The 13,492-nt window shown below is 37.4% G+C and overlaps 1 protein-coding gene across 6 annotated transcripts; it reads left to right on the top strand.

Moving 5' to 3' along the window:
- The first annotated feature begins 442 nt into the window (after nucleotides 1-442).
- Nucleotides 443-6,980, top strand: LOC120085083 (Tetratricopeptide repeat (TPR)-like superfamily protein). 6 transcript variants are annotated; one of them, XR_005483815.2, is made up of 6 exons: nucleotides 446-583; nucleotides 769-827; nucleotides 1,055-1,126; nucleotides 2,298-5,380; nucleotides 5,460-5,519; nucleotides 6,592-6,980. XR_005483815.2 is itself a non-coding variant. In XM_039040937.2 (4 exons), exons 3-4 carry the CDS (start codon nucleotides 1,102-1,104, stop codon nucleotides 4,985-4,987), a joined length of 2,715 nt encoding a protein of 904 aa, XP_038896865.2. In that variant the 5' UTR covers nucleotides 443-583; nucleotides 769-827; nucleotides 1,055-1,101; the 3' UTR covers nucleotides 4,988-5,761. The 6 variants fall into 6 exon arrangements, 4 of the variants coding, with proteins under 4 accessions (XP_038896865.2, XP_038896901.2, XP_038896892.2 ...); XR_005483809.2 differs by having other exon boundaries at nucleotides 2,298-5,519; XM_039040937.2 differs by lacking the exon at nucleotides 6,592-6,980 and having other exon boundaries at nucleotides 443-583; nucleotides 2,298-5,761.
- Nucleotides 6,981-13,492: the final 6,512 nt, after the last annotated feature.

Below are 13,492 nucleotides of genomic sequence, written 5' to 3'. Positions count from 1 at the left end.
TATAAATAATCTTTAAAATGATAAAAACATACCTCCGGGTTTGATAACAATTTGAAACCAAGTAAAAATAATAACAAAAATAAAAATTTTAAACTACTCAAATCAAATCAAATCCAAACATCACATCACAAGCCAAGAAAGAATAAATTTAGTAATTTAACCAATTAATGAATACCTTCCTCTCATATAAAAAGCCTATAAATAATAATTAAAATTTTGGCGATCCCTTTTCTCAAAAAAAAAAGAAAAAAAGAAAAAAGAAGATATATATATAGATCCCAAATTTTGATTTAGAGTAATTGATCCCTTTCCCCGACATCAATAAATCAACATAAGATATTGATAAATTTAAATTATATTTAAGAAAAAGAAAAAGAAAAAGAAAAGGAAAAAAAAATGTTAAACGGTGCGTTTAGAGAGTGACCTGCTCTCCCTCTGCGCCTTCATTTGACATTTCTCTTCCATGGTTGAGCTTCTCGTATTTGGGCTGATTCGATCACTATAAATCCTCAAGGCTACACTCTCTTATACCGTTCGTTTGACTATTCAACTTGCGCGGTTCATCTGCCGCACTTGTTCATCGGTAATATTCACTTTCACTATCACATTTGGAGTCTGAAATTTCGAAATTTGTGAAACGAAGAACTTTCTTAGGCTTTTAATGATTAACCCAGACGATTTTTTATGGTGGGCAATTTGAATTTTATATGTTCTTGCCATATTCAGTTTTGGGTTTATATGTTATGGAAGTATGTTGTCTGAATGTAGGATTGGAGTCAGCTGCCTGAAGAGGTTCTTCGTTGTTTTCATGAATTCAGCTTTTCTGTGTAAGAAATTTATCTTTCTTACTTCTGAATTCAGTTTGTCTTGATATGAAACATTTCTTTGGTTCTTTTTTTGTCATCAGTACTTGCATATGAGTAAGGGTGATCATGTACTTGTCATTCTACATTCCTTTGTTTAATGTGATCATAATTTGCTGTTATTTCATTTATCTATTTCGTCAGTATCCATTATCTTGTAAGGGGCTTCTAACGCTGCTTTGGAATTTCAGGTGAATAGCTGAGAGTTTGAGACATTGTCAACTATTGACATGCGTACATGAAGATGCTTCTAAGGAACATAGGTAAATCAGAAGCTCTTGATTTTTTTAAAATACAAATGAAAAGAACTAAACTAATTGGAATTGTTCACGGTAAAAATCTATTTGAGAACCACAATCTGGTTCCCCCACCCAGTTATCAATTTGCATCTAGCTCATAAACTTATCAGATTGTGACCAAAGGAGTAAGTTTATTGCTCCTGAAGGTATGGGGTTCATATTGACCTCTGTTTTAGAAGTACTTCACGACTAGAGGAGGGATAACCAGTGCCTTATGAGTCATATTTGCGAGATAACCATTTTAGTGATTGACTATTGATTGACTGATCAGAAAATTGCGTCCCTTGCCTACTACAAGAATTGTTCTTTCAAACCGTTGGGCTTACTTGATGAGTTAAAGGCTTTAATTAATATTTCCCTCTTGGTCGTTGCTATCTCAAAGGGAAGCTTTGGGTTATCTGGATTGAGTTCATGGGCCCATATGGGCCAGGGTTGGCTGTTGATTGATAACTTCTGCATTTTGCCTGAAAGATTAATAGGAACAGATGTTTACTTTTTGGGTTGTAAAGCTTTAATTTTTATCTCCTTAGGTGGTTGCTGTTTCAAGGAAAGCATTTGGCCATTTGGATTTCCTGGTCCATGCCTGTAATTTTGAGTATTTGGTTAGAAGGAAATAGGCATATGTTTGAAAGATGGAATTGTGAAATTCTGTGTTGTAATAAAAAGAATTTTGTTCTTTAGTTTCCTCAAAGAATTAGCAATACTTGATCATAGAGGCCAAGAATTCAGGAACGAACATGAAACATTGGTGTTGAAAGAGGAAGCCACATCAGACTGTAATTTGTTTAACGTACATGGATTAGACTATTCAAAGGGAAACTCTATGCCTTGAGGTCATAAGTTCAAGTATTAACAATTACCTGCCTGATATGTTAATTTCTTTTAAGAAGAAACACTTGCTTTTTATCCAGCCTTAACAGTTGGCATACTAATGAAAGATTTGTGGTTCTGCTCCTCTTTTCGGTTTCCAATTATCATGGGTATACCTGTAAAGTATTAAGTTCCTTGTTGGGTTCTTGTTTTTGCATTGAATTTGGGTTGAATTTCCAAGTCAACTATTCTTTTTAATTCATTTCTTTGAATGAAAGAACTTTATTTCATTCATAACATTGATTACAGATTATGTTTATTTCAGGTGCAGGACAAATCAATTGTCTTGATTTGAAGTACAGAAACCCTATTAAATTTTCTTTTAAATTTTTTTCCTCGTATGCTGGGGATTCTTCTCAAACAACAAATAGAAATGGGGCCCCTGTTTCTGGTGGGGGTGGTCTGGTGCCGGCAACAAAGTATGAGGACAAGAGACAAGTTTTAGATGGTGTGTGCCAAATTTTGGAGACTGGTCCTTGGGGATCTTTGGTTGAGAATAAGTTAGCGGAGCTTGACGCAAAACCAAATACAGAATTGGTAATTGGAGTCTTAAGGAGGCTGAAGGACGTAAACAATGCAGTAAATTACTTTCGATGGGCTGAGAGAGTAACAGACCTAGCACATTGCCCTGAAGCATACAATTCACTTCTCATGGTTATGGCTAGAACTAGAAAGTTTAATTGCTTGGAACAAATATTGGAAGAAATGAGTATTGCAGGTTTTGGCCCGTCAAATAACACATGTATTGAAATTGTACTAAGCCTTGTCAAATCTCGCAAGCTTAGAGAAGCTTTTACATTTATGCAAACTATGAGAAAGTTAAAATTCCGCCCAGCCTTTTCAGCATACACAACTTTGATTGGTGCACTATCTGCATCTCATGATTCTGATTGCATGCTCACCTTATTTCAGCAAATGCAGGAGCTTGGCTATGAAGTTAATGTTCATTTATTCACTACTCTCATTCGTGTATTTGCTAGAGAGGGTCGAGTTGATGCTGCACTCTCTCTTTTGGATGAGATGAAGAGCAATTCTTTAGAACCAGATGTTGTTCTTTATAATGTCTGTATAGATTGCTTTGGGAAGGCTGGGAAGGTGGATATGGCTTGGAAATTTTTTCATGAAATGAAAGCTAATGGTTTGGTTCTTGATGATGTAACTCATACTAGCATGATAGGAGTTCTCTGTAAAGCTGACAGGATGAATGAAGCAGTTGAGCTATTTGAACATATGGATCAAAACAAGCAAGTGCCTTGTGCATATGCATATAATACTATGATCATGGGTTATGGTATGGCTGGAAAGTTTGATGAGGCATACAGCTTACTTGAGAGACAGAGAAGAAAAGGATGCATTCCAAGTGTCGTCGCATATAATTGCATTCTTACTTGTCTTGGGAGGAAGGGGCGGGTAGACGAGGCATTAAAACTTTTTGAAGAGATGAAGAAAGATGCCATTCCCAATCTTTCAACATATAATATTATGATTGACATGCTTTGTAAGGCTGGACAACTCGAGACAGCGTTGGTTGTCCGGGATGCCATGAAAGATGCTGGGTTGTTTTCTAATGTTATTACAGTAAACATAATGGTTGACAGATTGTGTAAAGCCCAAAGACTTGATGATGCTTGTTCTATTTTCGAAGGGTTGGATCATAAAACTTGCACACCTGATACAGTAACATATTGTTCTCTTATAGAAGGATTGGGTAAGCATGGGAGAGTAGATGATGCCTACAAGCTATATGAACAGATGTTGGATTCTGACCAGATCCCAAATGCTGTTGTGTATACATCTCTCATAAGGAACTTTTTCAAGTGTGGAAGGAAGGAGGATGGCCACAAGATATATAACGAAATGATACGTCTAGGTTGTTCTCCTGACCTGCTGCTTCTTAATACCTACATGGATTGCGTTTTTAAAGCTGGAGAAATTGAGAAGGGCCGGGCCTTGTTTCAGGAGATTAAGGCCCTAGGATTTATTCCAGATGTGAGGAGTTATACAATCCTAATTCATGGCTTGGTGAAAGCAGGTTTTGCGCATGAATCTTATGAGTTGTTCTACACAATGAAGGAACAAGGTTGTGTTCTGGATACTCGTGCATATAACACCGTTATCAATGGATTCTGCAAGTCTGGCAAGGTAAATAAAGCTTATCAATTGCTAGAGGAGATGAAGACAAAGGGTCATGAACCCACTGTTGTTACTTATGGTTCTGTTATCGATGGGCTTGCAAAGATTGACCGGCTTGATGAGGCATATATGCTCTTTGAAGAAGCAAAGTCGAAAGGAGTAGAACTAAATGTTGTTATATATAGCAGTCTAATCGATGGATTTGGGAAAGTGGGTAGAATCGATGAAGCATACTTGATCATGGAAGAGTTGATGCAAAAAGGTTTGACACCTAGTGTATACACATGGAATTGCTTGCTTGATGCATTGGTGAAAGCAGAAGAAATTAGCGAAGCCCTTGTTTGCTTTCAGTCTATGAAAGACTTGAAATGTACTCCTAATTATATAACTTATAGCATTCTAATTCATGGTCTTTGTAAGATTAGAAAATTCAATAAGGCATTCGTGTTCTGGCAAGAGATGCAGAAGCAAGGCTTAAAGCCTAATGTATTCACCTACACCACCATGATCTCAGGACTCGCTAAGGCTGGAAACATTGCGGAGGCAAATGCTCTTTTCGAGAAGTTTAAGGAAAAGGGCGGTGTGCCTGATTCTGCTATTTACAATGCTATAATAGAAGGGTTAAGTAATGCAAACAGGGCATTGGATGCTTATAGAATTTTTGAGGAAACTCGATCGAAAGGTTGTAGTATTCACACGAAAACTTGTGTTGTTCTATTAGATTCACTGCATAAGGCTGAATGCATCGAGCAGGCTGCAATCGTGGGTGCTGTATTACGGGAAACTGCTAAGGCTCAGCATGCTGCAAGATCCTGGACATAACGTGGTATCTATGAGAGCAACTAGATGGAGCTGTTTTAATCAAAAGTAGTGATTGCCTTTGCAGGTAATAGGAAATACTTGAAGTATGAGTGAAAATAACCTCGAGGGCGATGAGTAATGTTGTTGAAGTCATACTAAGTGAAGTATGCAGATACAGGTAACATTACATAACCTTACTGGGTAGAATGAGAACGGCTAGACATGGAAGCTGAAGATCGTTAACAATTCAGTACTTACATTTTGCTGGTCGGTTTCAAGATTTTGTAGAATCTGTGAGTCTGTGACCTCTTCTTAGTGCATCTAAAGTGTCCAAAGCGAGGACAGTTTTCAATGCTGAACAACGATGGCACAGCAGGTCACTTTGGTTATGCTTGTTCTTATGCAATTCCCTTGGTAAGTCGAGAACAAAGAGCTTTTAGGTGCTCTGAAGTCCAGTTGCAAGTCTTCATTCATGGCTTTCATGGCTTTCCAGGATGCCATATCCCTCAGTCTCATTAGCGGTGGTTTCGTTCTGGACATCATGCTGACAATGGTAAACTATCTCCCGGCTCGTGATATTGATACGCAACTTAAAACTAACCTGTGCCAAAGCTACCATTTTCTTGATAAATTCATCCTTGATTTTTTCCCAGTTATATTTAAAGGTCATGTTAAAGTTACCATTTTGATTCTGTAGTTCCATGGACTTTTTTCCCCACATGTTAACATGTTATGCATTTAATTGCATACAGTGAGTTATTCAAGTTTTGCAGTTTTTTATTTGGTTGAGAAAAATGGGTACAAATTTTGGTGTTAAGTAAAACAATACACAGGTCAATTTCAAGCTATGGTTCTGTTTGGGAAAAAGAAAAATCTTATGTACCATCTAACCTCGTTAAGATATATATATTTGTGCTTCTTCATTCACTAATATAAGAAAAGTTTAAATACAAATTTAATTTATGAATATTAAAATTTATTTCTATTTGGTCAATGAACTTTTTAAAATTTCTAATAGATCTCTAAACTTTAGGTTTTCTTCTCGTAGGTCATTGAATTTTAAAAGTGTCTAGAGAATTCTTAAACTATCAATTTTGTGTATAATAGATTCTTGAATTTTCAATTTTGATTATAATAGGTTTTTGACCTATTCCATCTTTTTTAAAAACCCATAGATCTACTAGATACAAAATTAAAAGTTTAAGTTTCATTACACATTAAATCTAATAGATGAATTAGTAATTACATTTTTTAATATGTTAGGGATAAATTAGACACACATATTAGAAATCTTTTAATTCAAATATTCTATTAGACACAAAATTAAAAGTTTAAAGATTTATTAGATACTTTTGAAAGTTAAAGAACTAAATATATACAAGCTTCGAAGTTTAGGAACAAAACTTGTACCTTAACCTTTATATAAAAAAAGGAAATTTGTATCAAATAATACAAACAGGGAAAAAAAACTTATCTTATATTCCATGTTTGAAATATTTGCTAATATAGAAAATGTTGGCTGGTCAAGGTATTGGTTTTTTGGAAATTCCAAATTTACCCTATCTTTTCCTTCATTCACTTTCCTCTTTTACATTTTCGATTTCATTCTCGTGTCTTTGTTTCAGGTGTGCAAATGATTGGTGAATTCGAAATCGTGAAGCTCTTCGATTCAATCTCTCCGTGATACTACGACCAATTCCAATTCGTGCATTCGTTTTCCTTTTCCCTATTGCATCTTCGACTGTGAGTTATTTTTCTTTGAGCATTCTTTTTTTCGATTTTGTTTTTCGTTTTGTTTTTCGATTTCTTCAGCTCATTTACTCTTTTCTTTCTCTTTTTCTCAAGAACCTAATGATTACTTCAGCTCACTGAGAACATAGTGGATTGTGAGGGAAGTTTGTTGTGTTTTCATTCAGTTTTGCTTTCTTCATTGCGTTGTTCAGTTTTTCTTTGATATTTTGAGTTTTGATTGATTAATTAAGTTAGGGCTTGCATTCTTCACTCTTTTCTTTAATTATTTTGAGGTTTGAATTCTTGACTCATTTCTTTTATATATATATATATATATTTTAAATTGTATAATATTTCTAGAAACATCTATTTTGAACTTTAGGTTTGATATTACGGCTACCTTGTTTTTTTGTTTGACATTTATGATTTTTTGCAATTTTCACTATATTAATTTAGAGTTTAGAAGCTACTGTCATCAATTTTTACTGTATTAATTCAACAATTAATTTCTAATAAAATTAATTCTTTAATTAATTAATTTAATATAAAATATTAAATTAATTAAATACCAATTCTTTAATCATGAATCTCTATTCATGTAACTAATATTTAAATCAAATTCATATATTTTTCAATTCTCCAATTTCATTTAATTCGATAATCAAACGTATAATTATATCGTATATAATTACTAATTCCCTTAATTTGAATTTGAACGTTTGAAATTCTCTCATCACGCTATTCTAAGGTCTAATCCATTTGTGAGCTAGTAAGGGGACCTAATGGACCTATAGATCATAGGCTCCAACGATCCGAGATTAACTGGCTAAACTCTTTAGCCCGAATTAACCAATATTCGTTAACTACCGGGTCATTTCACTAAAGTTCAGTAGTTGCACTCCCCTCACTATAGATATAATTGTGTTCACTTGATATAACCATAATCAGTAAGTCAACTCTTTATAAATTGTTCGTAATAATGGTTGAGTCAAAAGTTGCTTTATCCCTGAGATTACTTCTTATTCCTTAAGTCTCATTGATTCTCTAATAAACATTGGTTTGTGATCCAGTCACTAAACCGATTTACTCTTAGGCCAATTAGAGGGTAGGGCCCCTTATTCAAGACCTGGAGTTAGCACCTAAGGGAACAACCTCTATACTATCCCTAAAAGCGGGTAGGAGCGAATTCCATCTTACACTCTATGTCCCCAGCTAACTACCTAATCTTACCCCTGAAATGGGTGAAGGAAATCAGAAGCGAGATTTCCATAAGAGCGGAACAAATATATTCCAAATTACAATTATGAATGAACATATATTTACAGTCGACTTCAATACAAGCAGTTATACAAATCATACAGAGAAATTACAACATGAATACACTCAAATTAACAGAGATCAAACTCTACGCACATATGAGGATGCGTCTCCACGCTACGTTGCGTGACTCTGATCGAACAATAGCAACCACGAGTGCTCGATCTACACGACCGCAACACAGCACGAACACCGCACGAACACTTTGTGTCATCCTCAACGATCTCCTCGGTCACGAACTCCTCCACAACACGAACGACCTCCTCCGCAGCACCACGAACGACCTTTAGAAAACCTTGACGGTGTTAAGTTGAGTCTGACACCACCAACAAGGTGACCTTGGTATTCTCGGTGTGAGAATCCAGAGGGTGGGCTCTGTTTGGACTTGGTATGAGGCAGACGAATGGAGGAAACAACGATCGCATACACGACTGGGCAAGTGGGAGATGGCGGAGACCTTTCGTATAGGTCGATGCCCAATTGTTTAGATAAAGCTATGTGATCGTCTAACAAAAACTATGTGATCGTTTAGTTTATCGTTTAGTTCAATCTGTCGCCTAGAGACACTATATGATCGTTTACCTTGGGCCAGCGATCGTCTAGCAAAGTTATGCGATCGTTTAGTAAACACTGCACGATCGTTTAGCTTACCCAGCAATCGTTTAATAAATCCGAATTTACTTGACGACTTCGTGAGTTTCTTTTTCACGAGAGAAAACTCAAAAATCCTTTTCAAATGTTTGTAAAAACCTCCTTTTCAAAATAGGAAACCACTTTCCTTTTAAACTCACGGTTACCATGATCCAATAACCACCCACTACTTTGGTTATTTAAAAGAAAAAGAATTAATTATCCAATAATTAATATTATTATAAATATAAATAATAACCAACTTATCATACTATATTTATAACCTTTAGTTTTAATATTTCATCTCATGAAACATATAAACCATAGTTCTTTTTCTATTCCATGGTACTTAATGTAAATCTCATTTATATCAATTCTCCATTAGATGTATCTTATACATCATACCGATTATATCATATATAATCAAAATAACTCTTGTCAATTTGAACATTTCAAATCAACACCAAGAACTGATCCTCAACTGAATCCAAGCTACCAAAGGGACCTTATGGACCTGTAGCTCCGAAGCTCCAACGGTACGTGAATAACTGTCTAAACTCTTTAGTCACGGGATCCACCATCTGTTAACTGCTAGGCACTCCACTAAAGACCGACAATTAAACTCTTTTCACTACAGATATATTATGTGTCCATCTTAACCAATCAGCAATGCGACAACCCTACACAAATCACTCATAAGTACAACTAGGCCAATAACCGTTATGCCCCTGTAGTTACATCTGTCTCCTTAAGTACCACTGATCCCTCTAATGAACATAAGTCATAGTCCTACTATGACTGAGCCTTCCTTTTCCCCTTACTCTTTTTCATCTGAACACTTTTATTCTTAGAAGAAGAATCAAACTTTTGCTTCCTGTCCCTTAGTTTTCAAGAGGGACTGATAAGTTTGAAGCTCATTGAGAAGAGTTATCAAGTTATATTCTAGCTTGTTCAACATTGTGTTTGTGTGGAACTGTAAAAAGCTCTTCGGAAAAGACACTAGAATAAAACTGACTTGACTTTTCTCGTCTATGACGACTCCGTTTACTTCCACTACATTGAAATGGACCATCATATACAGAACTTGTTCTCTAACAGAGGTCCATTCTTTCATATGATAGTTATAAACGTACTTGATGGCATCATGTCTAAGGGAGAAGGACGACTATCCAAACATCCCCCGCAGAGATTCCATAATCTCTTTAGTGGTACACATGCGATCATGTTTCTTAGTTAATGTAATGACCCGACCCCTTAGGACTTAAGTTAGGTCATTACTAAATACATGCATGCATGGAACTCAAAACGACACTCTGTTATGGCGAAATAAATGCTAATTAAGTAAGGTAAGTTCAAAATACTTTCATTAAATTCAAATATTAAAACAATAGTAGGGTACCCAGAAATCATAAAGGATAGTAAATAAGCCTGAAAAACGATTCTTAAAAGTAAGTTTTAAACATCAAAACTAAAAGTTAAGAGAAACATGAAAAGAACTCTAAATTTCATGATGTGAAAGCGTAAAAATTAGTCCAGTGGCTTGATCACGAATTTCGCTTGTCCATTGCCGGTGCATCTTTACCCTTACCTGAAACAACAATATGAGATAGAATGAGTATAAAATACTCAGTAAGTAACCCCACTACTAGGGTCAGGCTAGGCATCTATGTCCTCTAGATACCCACCTCTGGTGAAACATATACACTGCTCTAGTCCTCATGGGACACATATACACATGAAACAAGAAGAAGACTGAGTCCTATCCTATTGTAGTTAAGTATGCCCACTATCTCTAGTGAATCCCGAAGGAGACACAAACTGGTGAATCCCGAAGGAAACACAAAATCGTGAATCCCGAAGGAAACACAAACTGGTGAATCTCGAAGGAAACACAAAATCTAATGGGCATCTAACTAATCAGTAAGGACATTTGCACAGTCTCAACATCATAATCATCACTGTACGAATCTATGACATACATATAAACCTCAACATCATGGCTCTACAACATACACATATACCTCAACATCATGGTTCTACAACATACATGTATACATCAACATCATCAGATCAAATACAACCATATGGAAGCACATACCATTTCATACTAGCATTCAAGTGTCTATGTGCATAAATAAATAATTCAGATCTCGTACCAGAACATACTTTGATCATATTATACTATCAGTCTATCATGCTAACATTCTGCCATAACGTACATTTCTCATGCTAGCATACATCTAATGCCTGACACGTGGGCAGTTCCAGTAGTAAGGTTACTTACCTCAAAGATAAATCCAAAATTAACCTAAACAATTAATCTCCAACAAAGTAACTCTCGAATTAATTCCCCTAGCGCGCACAAAACACAAACACTAGAATTCAATCTTTGGAGCCAAAACCAAAACATACCACATTTAATCCAACGAACCCCAATTTAACTTACCAAAGTTGTGGCTTGTTCCAAGATCAAATTCACAACCAAAAGTTTGATTGACCAACCCAAAACAACTTTTGCAATGCCGCACGATCCACTTTCGACCTTGAAACTCTTCCAACACTCAAATCTATGGCCCAAACATGATGGTCATTCACAATTTTAGCCAAAATCAACCGAGTATTCTAAAATCCCCAAAGAAAATTCTAAAAACTTTTATCTTACCCAAAGACTCCGAGATTCTGGCACAAGCAACGGTGGCGACGACAGAAGAAATCTGACAGCTAGGCAGCGGATCAGGCGTGACGACGCAGATCTGACAGTGAGGTGAAGCGAACTTAGGTTGGACAGATCGGGCTGGATGACAGGACGGACGACTCGGCGGTCAGCGTCGAACGACGGGTGACGGAACGTAGCGCGTTGAGATGGGGGGGCTTCGAACGTCGTCAGGGCTCGCCGAACAGTAGGCATCGACTGGGCAAAACCTCAGTGACGAGCGGCTGGGGTCAGACCGGCGGCATCTGGACGACGGGCTGAGGAGATCGGCTGCTGGTTGAGGTCGGTGGCGGGAGGAAAAAGAAATTGGGGGGGGGGGGGAGGGGGGTGTCGGATGCGTGAGGAAGAAAATGGGGGTTTGATTTTTATAAAAATAATAATAATAATAATAAAAAAGGAAATAAGTATAATTATATTTTATTCCTTTCCTTATTCCACTTTATACTATTAAATTCCTTTCCTTTTTAAAAGAAAATTAATTCCTTCCATTAATTTCTAAATTGAATAACTTCACGTCACAATTAAATTCCCGCACTTACACTTGAAGTCCAAAATTCCAAAAATGCCCTCCAACTAATAACAATTACTGAAATTCCACATAATAAAGTTACTAAAATTATATTATTACTAAAAAAATGTGCGGGGTGTTACATACTTCCATCCTCAAAGAACTTTCATCCTCGAAAGTTCATTCTTGAAAAAGCTCCGGGTACCGGGCCTTCATCTCATCCTCTCGCTCCCAGGTAGCCTCCTTGAATTGGTGATTCTGCCACAGGACTTTCACAAAAGTAATTTCCTGGCAACGCAATGTTTTTACCTCTCTAGCGAGGATCTCTATAGGCTTCTCCTCGTAGCTCAAGTTGTCATTCGACTGTAAGGGCTCGTAGTCAACTACATGGGATGGGTCTGTGACATACTTCCTTAGCATCGAAACATGGAAGACATTATGAACTGAAGACAGTGCTGGGGGCAATGCCAAACGGTAAGCTATGGGGCCAACTCGTTCCAGGACCTCGAAAGGTCTAATGAATCTCAGACTCAACTTTCCCTTCCTGCCAAGCCTCATAATACCTTTCATGGGTGCCACTTTTTAGAACACTTTCACACCAGTCTCAAATTCCAGGTCCTTACGTCTTACATCGGCATAGCTTTTCTGTCTGCTCTAAGTTGTTTGCATACAAGCCCTGATCTTCTGTATTGCTTCATTTGTGGTCTGCACCAATTCAGGTCCTAACAATTTCCTCTCTCCTACCTCATCCCAACACACAGGGGATCTGCAACTCTTCCCATATAGGGCCTCAAAGGGTAACATCCCAATAGTGGACTGGTAGCTGTTATTATAAGCAAACTCCATTAAGTGCAAGTGAGCATCCCAGCTTCCTGAAAACTCTATGGCACAGGCACGCAACATGTCTTCCAATATCTGATTCAATCTCTCTGTCTGCCTATCAGTCTGAGGGTGGAAAGCTGTACTGAAGTCTAATCGGGTCCCCAAAGCTGCCTGAAGACTTTTCCAGAAGTTAGACGTGAAACGAGGGCCTCTGTCCGACATGATGGACACAGGCACTCCATGCAATCTCACCACCTTCTTCATGTATATCTGTGCCCACTTATTCACTGAAAAGGTGTACTTCCCAGGTATGAAATGTACTAACTTCGTAAGTCTGTCTACCACAACCCATATCATAGTGAAACCTTTGACTGTCCGAGGCAACCCCACGATGAAGTCCATAGACACATGCTCCCACTTCCATTCTGGTACACTTAATGGCTGTAACAAGCCTGCTGGTTTCTGCCTCGGGGTTTTCACCTGCTAGCACACCAAGCACTTACTGACGAACTCTGCAACTTCTCTTTTCATATCATTTCACCAGTAGTAACGTTTCAGGTCCCGATACATCTTGGCGCTGCCGGGGTGAATCGAAAATAAGGAATTATGAGCCTCTGACAACAACTCATTTTTAATATCACTACTGCTGGCACGTACAAACGCCCTTGATAAAGGAGGCACCTTCCGCTGAAACTGAGAATTCGCCATCCTGGCATGACTCCACCCTACGAACTCTCTCTTCCAGATAAGGGTCGTCTCGCTGCGCATCAATAATCTTCTGCCTTAGACTCGGTCGCACCGACAA

This window comes from Benincasa hispida, chromosome 1, assembly GCF_027475165.1.
Source record: "Benincasa hispida cultivar pf3 chromosome 1, pf3_genome.v1.1, whole genome shotgun sequence".
NCBI lineage: Eukaryota > Viridiplantae > Streptophyta > Magnoliopsida > Cucurbitales > Cucurbitaceae > Benincasa > Benincasa hispida.
This window is presented reverse-complemented; position numbering and strand designations above follow the sequence as displayed.